General features: G+C 38.7%; 1 protein-coding gene across 1 annotated transcript in view; it reads left to right on the plus strand.

The window, feature by feature from the left end:
* Positions 1 to 16580, plus strand: part of rsh (radish) — a 131183-nt gene that overhangs the window by 98005 nt on the left and 16598 nt on the right. Inside the window, 2 exon segments of the mRNA XM_067351915.1 lie at positions 333 to 444; positions 13937 to 14039. Of these exon segments, the coding sequence (XP_067208016.1) occupies positions 333 to 444; positions 13937 to 14039 (215 nt within the window).

Raw genomic sequence — 16580 nt, forward strand, 5'->3', positions numbered from 1 at the left:
AAGGAGCTTATGAAATCGGATATTTCGATTTTGATAAACATATGTGCGAATAAATAAATACATCTAAAAGTTTTTAGTATGCAAAAAAGAATTTTATGAAACAAAATTATTTTAAAAAAACGCAGAATAAACAAAAATATAAAAATGAATAATATTTTTACAAATGTATTCGATTTAAAAGTTTACATAAAAAAAATAACGTTAACAACACAAGAAAAATTTTTATAGAACTTTATTAAAATATGGTTCAATCTTTTTTAATGCGCGTTTAATGTTCAATTAATAAAATCGATTTTTTCCGATTAAGGACTTCTGTACGTCTCGTTTCGCAGGTTCAGCGATATCGCGGACGAAGAGACAGCTCGGCTCAAATTACGGATGGTACTTTCGCGACGATGACAGTCGAGACGTCCAGCACCTTCTTCGACAGCAGCACCCAGACTGGTGAGTGATTAAAAGAGAATTGTAATTTCATTGATCGCGCGATAACGATTATCCGCACGGAGCAATCGCGTAAACACGTCTCTATCTTAAATTGCGATGTTACAACAGATTCCAGCGTGTGCCAATTAAAATTCTATTCATGTTCATCTCATGTCTGAATGAGAAACTTCGGAACAGAAATTCCTCCCCACGATAATGTATCCCAAGTGCAACAGTCATCTTGTAACTTTGAGTTCTCTCAAAACAATTAAGATATTATCCTTGCGTCACGCAACAATATTTATCTCTTCTTATTCTTGAAATAGTAATCGCCTTTATTAAATAATTTGATGTTGAATAAAACGCAAATAATTTCGCACGTCTTCAGTTTACTTTATCAAATATCACAAATATTTTTGTTTCGTTTATCAATTTTGAATTCTTCTATCCGATTCACATTATTCATTTAAAAAATTCCGCATTGCTATTTTTTTTAAATTTTATATGATATGTTACGCGTGTTAAATTTTGCGTCGTAATGAATGCCAACAACGAATGAATCAACAAAGCTGCCTTGGCGCAGCGTTATTGATCCACCATATAAAGCTATTTCACACAAATTTGAATTAAAACTTGAATTACACGTGAGCAATGTTTTTATTATTTGCTAATATTTTTTATGTTTTTGAAAAAATTTACGTTATATATATCGAGTTTTCCACACTTTTTGCATTCCATCAGGCTTTTCATCAAGAATATTATTTATAAATGCTAATTTTGTTTATATCTGTACTCATCAAAATAAAAATATGATAAAAAGATAATAAAAATTCTCTACTTTAAACAATTTGAGAGATATGAATAAATGTATCTCTTTTTTATGGTATTTTTTTATGGTATTTTTTTATGATCGAACTTTAAATGTCATACTCACAATGAGTAGTATGAATCAACAATATCTCTGACAGTGTTATATTTCCATCAAATCAAATATTCTGTTGGAACAAACTGCTTTTTTTAAACTTAATTAATTACTTTAATTAGATAAAGCTTTTGTTTTTTATATGATTTAAATTATATTTAAAAAAATATATCTTTCTTACTATTATATGTCATATTTCATATATTATTTGTAATTTTTGTGCCACATCTTCACATTTTTCTTCTTAATAGTTTGTTTTCCAATCTGACTTTCATTAATCTTATCTTCAGATATAAGTAAAGCAATGATAGATGACTTTTCTCCATCGTGCCGATCGAATCCAATACCGTGAATCCTTAGAGACTCGCGCAATCGCGGTGAATGTTCTTATTACTGTAAATAACCAGCAAATCCGCAATCCGCTATCAAACATTCTCATCAAATGCTGTGCTAAATTCGCGCCTTTGCGTTATCGCGTCATGCGCGATTGGACGCGGGCGTCGCGGAAAAGTCGGCGTCGCGACGTTCGAGGACGCAGGCGTGATCGTGGCCGGCTTAGTTCCTGCGAGATAACACTGGGTGCACGGCAGTCGATATACTGTAAAACAGAAAACCAATCCTTGTGGGGTGCTCCTCGCATAAGGACGAGCGTGCGTGTACACTCGTCGCGGCTCCGCTTCATGCGCGAGGTGTTCCCGTCACCGTAGGACGATACAGCCAGGATAGCTGCACAAGGATAGCGTCCTGTGTCGAAGTGACATCGGGAAATTTCGTCGAAGCCAGGGACCAGTGTTTATCTCGTCGTCCTGAGGATCGACAATCGAATTTCACCGAGAGAGGATCGTTCGTAAAGTAAGAACCTAGCGCGATCGAACGGCACACCTGATCCCTCGTGTTTTAATTGAAGGTGCGCGCGACAAACCCTCACACTCGCCTGCCCGCCTCGCTCACTTCTTTGTCTGTTTACTCGCATCAAAGGATCGATCCTGGGACGATCAAATGTACAGCGGGCTCGTCGGTGGCGAGCCACGCCGTCAGGAGGGTGCGCGGCTCTTCCTGCGGAAGGATGACATCGTCGAGTTTGTCCATTAGAGCGATGAAAGCACGTTGATTGTGGGTGGTGGCCTTTTTTTTTCCTCCTCCAATTGACAGATCGGGACTTGTCGGGCTATTAAGATTTCCGAGTGAACGAAAAACAGACACTTTTCTCGTCGACTTTCTCGCCTGTACATCCTGCGAACTCGTTCACACGCGCCGAGCGCACGATCAGGTGTTTTTCCAGCGGCAGGACGCAACCACTTGTGGCAGAGCCCGGCGATCGACGTACTCGATATATCGGTTCCGACGTCGGGCGAGAGGATTTGGAAATCGGCCAGCGCGCGGCACGCGTCGTCAGGGAAACAGGACCTAGCTCGTCCCGTCGTCACGCGCCTCGAAAGGTCCTTCCGTGACCTTCAAGGCGGCGGCGGACGTCTCCGGACGTCCTTGACACGCTCATGTCGATCGTTCGATAGTCGCGCCGCGCGATTCGTCAGTGTGCCGATTGCGATCGGTTGTGCGATGCGAAGCTCGCGAGTGATGTCGAGAAGGACTCGTCCTGGCGATCGAGGACTCTGCTGTTTTCCCGTAGACGCGGTCATGACACTGGAAACTATCGCGAAATCGATTGATGTGACGATCCACAGGTATGACCCGTTTGTATACGGTATATCTCTAAAATATAGATCCTCATCTTTATTGCGCATTTTAATTTGTTTGATTGATAGGAAAATGTTGTCTAGCGACGTTCCATAGGTTTTTCGAACAAGCATTGTGGTTTTCTTTCAATGGTTCATAATGTATATTCAGTTTTCTATTGGATTTTAATGGATTCGATTCGTCACTGTAGAATACATTTTTAACATGAATACCCATTCGGTTGTACAATATATTGCTGCGATTATTGACACGTAAAAATCTTTCACATGCAATTTAAAATATTCCATATGAAGATTAATGCTACTTTTTTTCACGACGTTTTTAATATTTAAAAATTAGATATAAACTTTACATTAAGATTTCTGTCTAAAAAAGAAATTTATCTCGTGTACAAATATGATATCTAAATTATGTATAAAATAATACGAAATTTGATGACTAACAATGTAATAATTTATAACATTTTTTTTGCACAAATGCAGCTCATAACATTAAAATGTTCACTTTATTTAATAGACAGTAAAGTAATGTAAGTAAATGATACGTGTGTCATGCTAAATGTTAATGGAGAAGTTAGAGTGAAGCTTATCGCGTGTCACATTGTAGTTTGTAACGTGTCGTGTTCTCCACAATGCTTGAGATTAATAAGTCAATATGAATTATACTAGTCTGTGGTCAGTCACCAATTTAGACTACGAATTTCTACGCGTCGTGTCGAAATTTCCTAATTAGAGCTTCATTAAATCAATAGAGACGACCTGAATTGCTCTAATATATTTAAAACTTAATATGATAATTGTAATTAAAATTGCGAGTTCTCTAAAGTATGATATTCAATTTTATTTCAATTTTATTTCCCATCACGTTGTACGAGGATATTTACAAGGCAATTAATCACATTTTACCCGTAATGCTATCGTTCTTTTATGGATCCGCGATATGGACATCGCATTTAATGCGTCACATTTAAATTCGGAACGGTAATTTCGCCGAGCTTATGGTGTGTTCGAAAAGTTAAGACGCGAGATAATTGTGTCTCTCGACGATGTTGGCGGTGATAAATATTTTCATTGCTGATTTTACGACGTACATGATCAGTTGGGCAGAGAAGCGTCTCTCGTTACAGCGCTTTTATGACGGAGCGTGCTTAATACGCGCCATTGAAGTTGCATGTGTTGGAATCAATTACAAAAATAATACTTTTATCGTCGCTCGTCCGTTAATGTTGCATAATGTTACTTCTTTTTCATCTCTCGCCGAGATTGAAATGCTGATCCGTTTGAAGCCTCGTAAATTGAACGAATTCCATTGCTTAATTAACTGTGGGTGGTTTTCGCGGCCAGTACATTAACAACGGACTTTCATTAATTTAATTACTATTCTAATCACGGCGATTAACCGTTTAAACACGCCGTTTTTCCTTCTTTCAACGAGGTTTGCGTTGGAATTATAAAAGGTGAATAATTTTTGTGAACTTTGCTTCACCGCTGCCGGCAAAGGCATGATCGTTATAAGAAACTTGAGTTAACTCGGCCGGTCGGTAGTCGTCACGACGCGTTTCTTACATCTCCCCGGCATATTAGAGATTCGAAACGCTGACAACTTTTACCTCAACTCGCGAGCAAGTTTCACGAAGTGTTGCGCGTCATTAATATCGAGAAGAAATCTATGCAGTTCAGACGGACAGTTCCAAAGAAGATTATTGGAAGCTGATACTCTTTTTTTTTTTTTTTTCGCTAAAAGAGATGTTATTTTTCGTCGCTGAGAATTTACAATGGAAATTCTGAGAATCCGCAGGTGTACAGTTAACTGATTTATCATACTCAAAAGCACTTTTGAAACAAGCAATTAGATCGAGCCCATTAGTAATAATTTAATTTACGAACGTTATTGAATATCTAATTAATGATGAACGCGCGCAACTGTATCGCCCCTGTTCTGCAATCGGCTCTTTTCTCGTACAGATAATATTAAGTATGTATATTGGCGCGTGCATATTCACAAGTGCGCTTTTAAATTAGCCGATCGAACGGTGCCCATCGATGACGATTTAATTAGAGACAATTATGGAATATGAGGTAAATGTAATAGAGTGACCATGTCGGCCCATGTTATACAATTAACTCTGTCCAAATAGAACCTTTTCAATAACTCTGAGCCGGTCTCCACAAAATCAAAACATTTAAACTGTAAAAAAAAGGGTATAAAATAATATGGAAAATAATTCTCGCGGAAATGAACTGTTCATTCATGCGCGCCGTAATTCTTTTATTACACAACGAAAATGTAAAATTCTTCTCGACCCTTTATACTTTAGCTCAATTTTTTTCGTTGACTGAAGCAGCAATTAGAATTTATTGCGTACACCGTGCCTCCCAATATTCATCGATCTGTAGCTTATTAGATTCTTCCTTATCTTCGGTCGCAACGCCGAAGTTTTTCGCCTCGATAACTTCCACCTTTATGGTTGCTTTTTATTTCATCGCGCTGCCTTAATTATGCTTTCCTTATCTTCGAAACTCCCGTCCAGCGCTCGCGTAATTCAGTGGATGCACATTTCAGGGCAGCGGGGTCTACGAACAAATTGTCCGTAATTCGCGCGTCGCCGGCAAATGTAATTTTCCAGATCGGCTTGGTCTCCTGGTCTTCTGGTCGCGCGACTGCGTTCCATTTCGAAATTGCTCTCGTATGTTTCGTGTCCCCCGCTATAGGAGGGAATAACAAGGTGAGAGACGCGCGCGCGCGCACGCCTTTTACACTGAGTACCTACGTCCCCTTTCTTTCGCTCATCCCATTTTCGATTATTTTGCCGCGAGACGGATGCAGAATGTTTACTTTACGTCCCAATAGAGTAGAATCAAATTTGCCGTGGGCGCAGGTGTCCTTTAAAATAGAATTAGCGCGGCGAAAATGTTGGGTAACAAGTAGCTTTTTGTTGAAAAATACCGAAAGACTATTTACAATGAAAATATTGTAAATGTCAGAACGCTCTATTGTGAAAAAGTAAATTCACAATAAAGCTGGAATAATTTATAAAGTTATTTTGATGCCAAAATTCTAAATAATTTTTTGCAGAATTCCATTTCTAGAATCTTTTTTCTTGTACATTTTATTTTAGACCGTGCTTTGTGTGTTTGCCAATGAAATATTGTAGCTGCTGTCTGCCTTTTTCTTATATCGCTCTTTTGGGACCATCCCTGTGGAGTAGATAGGCATTAAAACCGCTACCGCCGTTTCGCTGCGCAGCAAAATAAAAAATCATTTTATACGACCATTTCGTTCTCTTCGGCTGCGTGTAAACGTGAGATGGAATACAATCGACTGTTTCGCACGCGACTCAAAGATGGAGAGGACGACGAATAAAGAAGTTGGCGAAAGGAGGAATTATCATGCATCCGAAATGGCGATTTCCAATCGAAGCATTGAATCTGATCGCATTATTCTTCATTTATTCGTCGCGCAACGCGCTCGTAATGGACTTCTAATCGAAAAATATTAATCCGCCGTAACACGCGAGATACTCGTAAAAAACTTGCCGACTTACTGTAGCCGTGCCCTCGGCGGGATTCGTCCTTTACCTATTTTTCAGCTCTGAAAGGGCGCTTTCAGCGCAGCGAACGCGTTAACAACAAGGCTAATAAATCTGTTTCGATAATAGGATAATAAAAATAAGAAGCGGCCTCGTACCGTATTGTCGTAGCTATTGATAACGGAGTATCTTCGTAAGTTTTATTTTTTTTCCGCAAATCTAAAGAAACAAAGTTTAAATGTCGAAGGTATTTATTACTTGAAAACATTTCGCACGCGTCATGTATGAATAATTCTGATTTCTATTATGTGTTTTGCTTATTTAATGCTAAAACGATTAACGTCATAGCTATTATTAATGAGGCTCGCATCCATTGTTATCAATAATTCATATTATATTGTGTTTTACCTGGTTCCGCGTAATGGTTACATAAATCTCTTGATACTAGGCATCACGTAAATAGTTAACCAATGGTAATGGATACATTCGCGCGTTGCCATTCTCGGATTAATAATAAAAATGTAGCGCCGCAAACGTTAGAGAAGATGCAAAGTATCCTCGTTGAGTTTGGGATCGAGAGCAAAGATCGATTCGAATCAGAATCAAAGCGGGAAGATGCTTAGGGCGCTGCCAGCCGTAAATCTCATCTCGGTATCAATCGCGCGTCGATCAATCGCGGCCGCTGCTCATGCTCGCTCCCGCATGTGCGTTTATCAAGGATTCATTGAGTTCTAATCCGCCTCCAACTGTGCTCGCGCCAATCGCAAATCAATTATTCGTTTATTCGTATTGACGCGCGATGGGCGCGGCATGCTCGCGGATTAAAGAGGAATTCCGATTGGCACACACGAGTGCAAATAATCGGCACTTTACTCACGACCGCGTACATTGTGATTAAGATCCCGTCACACGTGCTCCAGCGCGCTCTTTCTTCGCAATTTTATTCGGACGAACAAATCTGTACGAGTAAACTGGAAAGTTTTATATATAGTGATATGTGATATGTAGAGTGGCGTAAAAAGAGTAAGCGTAAAAATCTTTCTTGTGATTTACGAAAAAATATAGAAATTTTTTCGGCAAGCTAACATTTAAAAAAATTCTCTAAAATTTCCCTCTTTTTATGCCTAAAAATATGAATATAAATCTGCGTAAAATATTCTCCAGTGATATACAAGTTATTCTCGGAGTACAGATGAACTCGTGCAGATTCATAATTTGAAAAAATGTAAAAGAACATGTATATGTGAGTTTAATTCTGCCGTACAATGCAATTCGCGGAAAAATCCCGGATGCAATAATTGGGCGAGATGTAATTATTATTTCCATCGGTGGCGACCGCTGGTAATCGCCACTCTCTCTCTCTCTCTCTCTCTCTCTCTCTCTCTCTCTCTCTCTCTCTCTCTCTCTCTCTCTCTCTCTCTCTCTCTCTCTCTCTCCCCGGAGGACTCCCGGGAATTTCATTGGTTTCGATAAATTCTGCCGAGCGACCGACCGAGGCCGTGCTCTCCTCGGTCATCAATTCTCGACGACAAGACCGCGTTCATTGCTAAGGCCGAATTTACGCGGTTCGCTCCGGACGATCGTCCTGGGTAAATCGTCCCAAGTGAATGAATCGGAAGTGAACTATCGACAAGCTGAGTTCACTAAAAGCTCCCCGTTCTTGGTCGTTCGTAACTCGAAAATTATTGGCGCCATTTAAGGAAAACTCGATTCTTCGAATTAGCAAAAGCATCTGTCATTAAAATTCAATTTCGTGATTCATGGGACATACTCTGCGTGTGTATAATCTAATCATAAATCATCTGGCAAAATGTTCCCGCGGGATGCAAAATTTCCTGAGTGCTTGGCGAAATTGTTAATGCCTCTTTCATCTTCCAGCATGGATAATTATTTTTGTGCCAACGTCGAGCATAGAATTCATTTTTTGCTCGCTTCCAATGAATTCATATCGGATGATCATTAAGAGTGGACCACGGAAACTTGGCTTAATTCTCATCTAACGCGTATCATGTATGTATTCGTACCGGAAAAGTCTATAAATGATCCGATGTCGATATCACCGGCCTAACTATCGTAATACAGTCCGGAAAATTAATCAGGAAATTTGGTTTGTGTTGTTGGAGAGTTTGCGCTATCATTTTATTATATTAACAACCTCCAAATTAATATCATCTTTCATTAATTCTCTGATTTGAATTAAAATAATATTTATTTATAGCTCACATGCGCTATTTTATTTGCCCTAAAAATAATTCGCAAAAATATTTGAAATTAATGATAAGATCAAAAAATATTTTAGCACGTATTTATCTGCGACAAACGTAATATACACAGAATGTATTAGATTCCTTGCACTTTAATATTTCAATTTCTTCAAACACGACAGCTACTGATGCTTCGACATTTTTGTCGAACAAAGATTGGTTCCCAATTGGCCACAGAGTCCACAAATAGAAGGAAATGCGCAGAGAATCTGATACATCCTCTATATACGATTTCAATTGAATTCGCTGGACTGGAAAGGTTAAAGCGTGTTAACTGCGGTTATATATGTAGTTCTCGTTAATTGTTTGTCTCAATAATGTTATTATAAATACAAGCGCGATAACATTGGAGAAACGGCGTAATTGTCCGAACAATAATTAATTCCATTTTCAATTTCATCTATAAACATTTTTCTTCTCGTAATAACTTAATATCAAAGTCACATACAATATTACGAAATGTTTAAAAGTGTTGTATTTTGCTCCAATAACTTTTCGCGACAAACGCCGTCGCCTAAAGGCGTCATATACTGAGTTACCGGATACAATTGCATTACGTACTCGGCACGTGTGTGTAATTGCGTTTTACATGCGAATCAAGCGAGTTGCTTCGACCGACGAGACAACAAAACTCGCTCTCGGAGTTCGTGCTAAATTCGATTTCGCGCTGTATGTGTCAAGTTTTCTTTTTACTAATTGCGACCAAACGTAAACGCTGTAAACTAGTGCCGGACAAATCACCTGGTCTACGCACGCCGTGACGAAGACGACGGAACGTCGATAAAAGTAAGCTATCGAGGTAACACGAAGCGTCGGGCGTGAGCGCGCGATATTACATGCTTGTACGCTTTCTCTTTTTCTTGGGGAACGCTCGAAAATTTCATTTGCGGTAGATGCTCCACGGAAGGCGTCGTATACGCGCGAGATTGCATTCGTCGGTGGAAACGGGAGTAACGCGGTCGGCAGACAGCGAGGAATTAATTAATTAGGAGTGGCAAGAGGGCGATGCAATCTAGCGCTCTAACAGGAGTCCCATTGGAAGTCGTAAGATAACGCGGAAGATTGTCGCGACAAAAGTTCATCATAAAGGAAATTAAGATGAGACTGCGGTGAAAAATCGTTCGGAGATGCAATAACCGCTACCGCGCAAAATTGCAGAGCTTCTTTCGTAATTACAAATTTCCCTTTTCCGCGATATTTTTTAAAAATCGAGTTACTTATTTTGCGAAACCCGATACTGGGTTATGTAAATTATATTGCATTAAATCGCCCTTCCTCTAAATTACGTTTGTTTTTCATATTTTCATTCTCTCGCGCTGCAATCATCTATTTTCTCATGAATAAAGAGAGCCACGGCATCATACGGGGTTAAAGTACTGATAAAGGCTTGCGTCGATATCACCTCGTTCGTGCGTGCACGCTATTACTTTTTTCTCGTTACTAAAACCTGTCCGGCATAACAAACATACGACTCGAGTAATATTTTCAAATATTTTCGGTGCCAGTGGTTATCGTTGCAAGGTGCAGTCTCAGTTCCACTTCATCACCTTTATCTATTATTTCACCTTTCTCTAATATTTTATTCGTCATCTTTCAACACTATCAGATATATTTTATTGACATCGCGATCGAAAGTAGAAGCGCCGCGACTTTTTTTTATCTATAGCGTGTTGATTACATATTCCACGTTCCTTGACATTTTCTAATACGCTCCTATTTTGTCGCCTAGCGGATGTATAAATAAAAAGACGGTTATCTTAAGTATAATGCGATCGTCGTGGGCGCGAGATTAAAAAGGCCACGGTAACACGTGTAGAGGTAGACTCTTTATCGTTTCCTACTTTCCGAATCTTTACCTAAGATCGAGGCGGGACACACGTTCCACCTTGGCGACAGGTGAATTGCGCTCGTTAGAATTTAATTCAGCTCCTGCATATTTCAGTCGAGATTTGCATCGCGCCACGTTTCGAGATAAAAAAAAAAAACTCAAAACTCGAAAGGGTATGTGCAAACTATGCTGTTGTGACGCGGGCGTTGAAAAATATATCGCCACGTGTAAACTGTACGTAGCGGGTTAATTGACATTTCCCGCAGTTTTGCTTGCGGCCCTACACGATTTTATCTCGTCAATTCAAGTCACAATGCGCATGTTTTTGCTCTGCATTTTGCGAAAGACCACTTTGATGTTTCACTCTTCAATGCAAAATCTATTTTCTGACTAAAAGTCATACATAGTTTAGATTACTTTTTAACAATATCAAAACGCGATCAAAAAATCGATGTGTGTTATTAATGTTATACGTACATTTAGTACATGGTTAAGTAATAATTAATTATTATTATTGATTAAGCAATAATAATGCTTTATAGAATTTCTTAGGCGTGTTGAATTTCGTTTAACACTAATGCAATTCAAAAAATAAATAATATAGTTTGCATAACCAGATACGCATAGAGCAAAATAAAACTTTTAGAAAACAATATAAAACAAAAATATATTAAATACGATTTAGAATAAAAAATCATGCAACAATCATGCACAATATTTGTTTTCATTCTTCAAATCGAAGAAAGAGATTATAAAATATTCAATATATAATATAAATCAGACAGTAAATCGAGGGAAAAAATTATACATTTGGTGGAAGCAATATATCAGGGATGCCCAACCAGTCAATCGCGATCGATCGCGACGTATTTTTTTAATAGATCTCCCTCACATTTTGATTTTTCCTTTGTTTTATTTCTTTATAAAATTTATGTTTCTAATTTTAATATTTATTTTGTTCCTTGTTAATTAATTAGTTTATATTTTGATGCTTAGTTTGCTTCATGATATGTTTAACATACGTTGAAACATACGTCACATTCTAATTTTATATTTTTTCTTCCATACATAAGTAGATTGCGAGCTTGCTCTATTAAATAAAAGCAACTCACATGTACAAAAAGGTTGGGCAACACTGCAATATACCATCTAATGTAATCTTATGTCATATCACGTGCCACAGTTGCGCCACGAATAATTTCGTTCGTCATCTGGATATTTTGCACGATATATATTACGGTCCGCGAAAACTTGTAACAGGATTGCTGCGACGTAGCTACTTTATATTTCAGATTCATCGGAGTCTTCTAAACTTTTCTCAACGGTATATAAATATTAATAATGTATTCCGTGCAATTCTGCTCCGTTCGGAATACGCTTCGTTTGATAGAGTCGTATTTCTGCGCGTTAAATATATTGTTGAAAACATTTACATACAACTTTGCGTAGAGATTTAACTCTTTTTACACCTTATATTTAAAAAAAATCATCAAAATAAAAAAATATATAAAGTTGCTCCACACACACCGCCCACGCACAGAGTTAAAATTTAAAATATACAGTTAAAATATGCATATATATATATATATATATATATATACACACACAGTGCAAAATATGCATATTTGCAAATGGAAACAATATAAATAGCATCTCTATTGTAATATTATATTTAAATGTAAAATAGGAGAATGTAATGCGCGGAGAAGAATAAGCAATCTAAAAAAAAATATTATTACATCTCAAATTGTGCAAAATATTATTCTTACTGAAACTACGCCAAATTTGATTGTTACGCGAGCTCAAACATTCGTTCTCATTTAATTTAAAATAATTATCTTGCGTGTATAGAAACTATTGCAATTTTCGTTTGTTCGGTAATTTCAATTACCGGAAGCGAGAATTTGCTATTTCTATTCGAGAAACATACGTCGTCATTATTAAAACGTAATAATAAACATTATATATTATATATAACTTTCTGACAACTTAAGTTTAACAAGAAGTTCCAAGTCAGCATATCTGCACTTTGTGCACCGGATAGCGGAGAAAGGATGTTATTGTGCAGACGTTGTTCCGCAACTTCCCGGAACAGCTTTTAGATGATCTGTTTCCTGAAACGATTCTAGGTTAAACCCATTATATGGATATTTATCCATGATTCGTTCCAAGATATTTCGAAAAACACGTCATTCTATATCTGCTGCTATAATTTAACATTTTATTGTTCCAGTTTGTTTCATATCACGAATATTCTCTATCTTCGTGAGAAATATACGTTAGAAAAGTAGCATTAAAGCAGAAATAAAAACTTTGTACTTTTGTCATATTTTTAAACTTCTCATACCATCATATCGTATTATTTTTATTTTTACGCTGCCTTAAGTCAATCTTAAGTTTGCATCTTTAATTTTGCCAAATTTTGAATTAAAAATAAGAATTATTATGTTAATAGAATATTATCAATTTGGAGCAGCTCGGTTAATATTGGAATTACGAGACACCCAGTACACAATATGCATGTATGAGCCTTCGTTGACGGATATGCGTGCGTGCATGCGTGCAATTATTACGTATCGCGGCGATCACGAACACCTCGCCATCCCTGCTTCCCGACGAAACCCAGCGCGGTGCGGCGCGGCGGCGGCATCGCGACGCCCGTTTTCCTCTCGATATCAAAATTCCATGCCCGGCACGCGCTGGAATTCTTTACGGCCTCCGACGTATTGGTGTGCGGTGTGGTGCGGTGTCACGAGAGCGGCGACCACACCCCAGCTCAGCCCGACACGACCTCGCGGAAGGGTAGTTAAGTAAGGACACGAGAGCGAGAGGGGGGATTGGAAAATACGGAGGTAGAAAAATAGTGCAAATGGAACAGGATGATGGACAAGTTTTCCCGGACACTCCGGTGGTTTTAATGGCGATAACGAGAAAGAGGGTGTTACGTAATGTGCGGAAAGTAGAATGAAGAATGTAAAAGCGAGAAAAAAATCCATATGGACGTGTAGCGAAACGTTTATCTTTTTAATTATCTCGCTCTTTAATTATTACTAAAATATACTCGGAAAAAAAGTCCACCCTATATGCAGGACATTTGGAAAATGCAGCTATATTTTATTAATTATAATTAAAGAGGGAAGAAAAATTTCAAGACTCGTGGACTTTTTTCTCGTTTTGAAATTTATAAGCGCGGTCTACAAATACTTGTCACGTATTATGCAACATGGAGCAGTGCCAAGATCTCCGTCTATCTCTGTGCTTATTGTTTCAAGAACCGTCGCCGTTATACGACAACAACCACTATCACGAGGAGTGCCTAAAATGTAACAGCTGCGGCCTGAATCTCACGGGACCCAATCAAAAGCGAGCGAGACGGTGAGTACGATGAAACCACGTTTCTCTCGGTGCGGTTTATATTTCGAGCGAATCCGTGAAACGATATCACGTTTAATCAGTATTGTCGTAATCCATCTAATTATGCCTCATTAGTGTGGAAACACGTTTCTTTATTTTTCATTATTGCACTCGTTTTATGGCATCCTCATCTCGTCGAGACTTTTAACGCAACTGTGCTGCGGCCATTAATCAAATACCGTTTCGAAAATTTGCTTTGTACAGAAATAATTTTTTAAAAGATAAATCTTTTCTTTTTGCATACGCAGATTTTTGGGAAATTTTACATTGCTTTAAGTGCTTGCATTGCAGAAAATCACATTTTATATTGGTCCATCATTGTGCGTAGAAAGGTAATGCATGCTGCGGAAATTGGCAGAAAAATGCTGAATCACAAATTGCGATTTTCGTTCAGATTATCATTCATTATTTGCGAGTTGATTTATTAATTTTTACTATCTCCGCTCTGATTTCACACAATCTGCATTTAGCAGCGTACAAAAACACACCTGTAAAACGAACATCGGCTGGGCACAAATGCATTTTGCATTTTGTATCTATCTATTTTGAAATCCCTATTGTTCGCAGAAAAACGCTTAATCATACAATAAAGCGAGCAGTTTTATCGCCGGCAACGTCATTTGCGCAATGCTATTACGCACTCTATAATTTTCATCCGCAATTTAACACCGTTTGCCGAAGAGGAACGTGAATAACCGGCGCGGTACAGTATTAGACAAGAGCCTGTCTATGCTATTTGCTCCATAATTTCGCTCTCTATATCTCCCCTCATATTTTTCAAAAAAAAAAAAAAAAAAAAAAATGAACGCATATGAAACGAGATCTACGACATCGACGACCCGGTGACGCTGAATTCTCAGGATATTTCAGTCTCCGAGACTGGATGCCGCATATTCGGAATATGTATGATAAAATAGATGCGAGCGAAATATCGTTCGATCTGCATTTCAGTAGTCACAAACGTATAGAGTATAAAGTGAAATAAATAAATAAATAAAATGCAATTGCTTAATTCAATTTTCAGAATTCGAGTGACTCTATTTTTATTATCATCATATAATACCTATATAAAAATACCTATATAAAAATGCATCTCTTTCTTTGATAATTATTACAAACTTTTTTAGTTTACAATTTTATAAACGATCCGCAGTGATCCACAAGTGAAATAAAGTGCGCGGGATATATATAACACCTTTTGTATAATATGAGAAGCTCAGTCAGCCAAAGAGTCATCACGGAACTGCGCTTTTGAAATGCGCCGTCACAAGCGGACAGATATTCCGTTCGTGATTTAACACTTTGTCCGGCGAGGTGAGAAAGGCGTCAATAGATCGCGACAGGGAAAGGCTCTTTTTTCGTTGTCTATACATCACGTCGCCGTCTGACTTTTACTACTTTTCCGCGACAAGCACGGTAACTTCGAGTCCGACAAATCCGACACGGTGGACAATCAAACGGCAAAGTCACGAGCGTCCGTCCGACGAACTCGATTAATCTGATCGTCGCGATCAGAAATAATTCAACGAGATGAATGCGCTATCGAACACCTCACAGAGAAAATTATTTTGGTTTTGTTAAGAGTGCGAGCGCTGCTCAACCAATCGGAATGCCGTCTCCGGTTCGCGCAAATATCGCGTTTTCGCACGCTCGCGCGTTCGGCTGAATTTATGCCGCCGGTAAAATTCAGTCTTTAAATGAACGCACGGGCTATCCATCGCGTTTCCCATTTGAGAACGTTTCGTATACGTCACAGCCTTTATATACTGGGGGGATGATCGCCGGGCTCAGTCGATCGGAAAGCCATCCCCCTCGCTTCGTTCAATCGCGGGTCACGTGCGACGAGAGTTCAATCGGCGATTTTAACGTGGTTCCCCTCCCCGGATAAAAGGACGAACGATATCCTTCCATACCGTAGCAACCGATACAGAGGAGCCCATTTGCGATTCAGCGAACGTTATGGCGCGCGTTATCGCCCAGCCATCGTTAAAAACGCCGTGTCATAATACGTCATAATATCATCCTTCGACGAGCTTCCTCCAGCGAGAGCGCGAGAGTTTATCGAAAAATATTTATTATTCCGACGCACGGACAGGGCTGGCCGTGGAAATAGCGTGCGGAATCCTGTCAGATGCAGGCTGAATTGGAATGGACATTTTAATGTAACGTTATGCGATTACCGGCCGTTTTACAACCTTTATGCAGGTCGCTAATGCGTCACTGTATTATGTGAACGGGGCCGCGGCCTGTCGCCGGAGAAAATATAAATAGAAGTGTCAGATGAAGAGAGAGAGCTTAGGAAATATTTTCAATGATTTGTGTCCGCGACACTCGATTGTGTTGAATACTCGCAAAATATCGGTGAGCTTTAACGAGGATTTTACACAAATGTGTTAAGAAATTTGGTTCCTTACGCATTAGCAGGTTTTCTACGAACTAAAAGTTCTAAGAAATAAATAATCCTCTTCGCAAATGTTCACAAATGTTATATAAAATAGAAAA

Source organism: Linepithema humile, chromosome 3 (genome assembly GCF_040581485.1).
Source record: "Linepithema humile isolate Giens D197 chromosome 3, Lhum_UNIL_v1.0, whole genome shotgun sequence".
Classification (NCBI taxonomy): Eukaryota; Metazoa; Arthropoda; class Insecta; order Hymenoptera; family Formicidae; genus Linepithema; species Linepithema humile.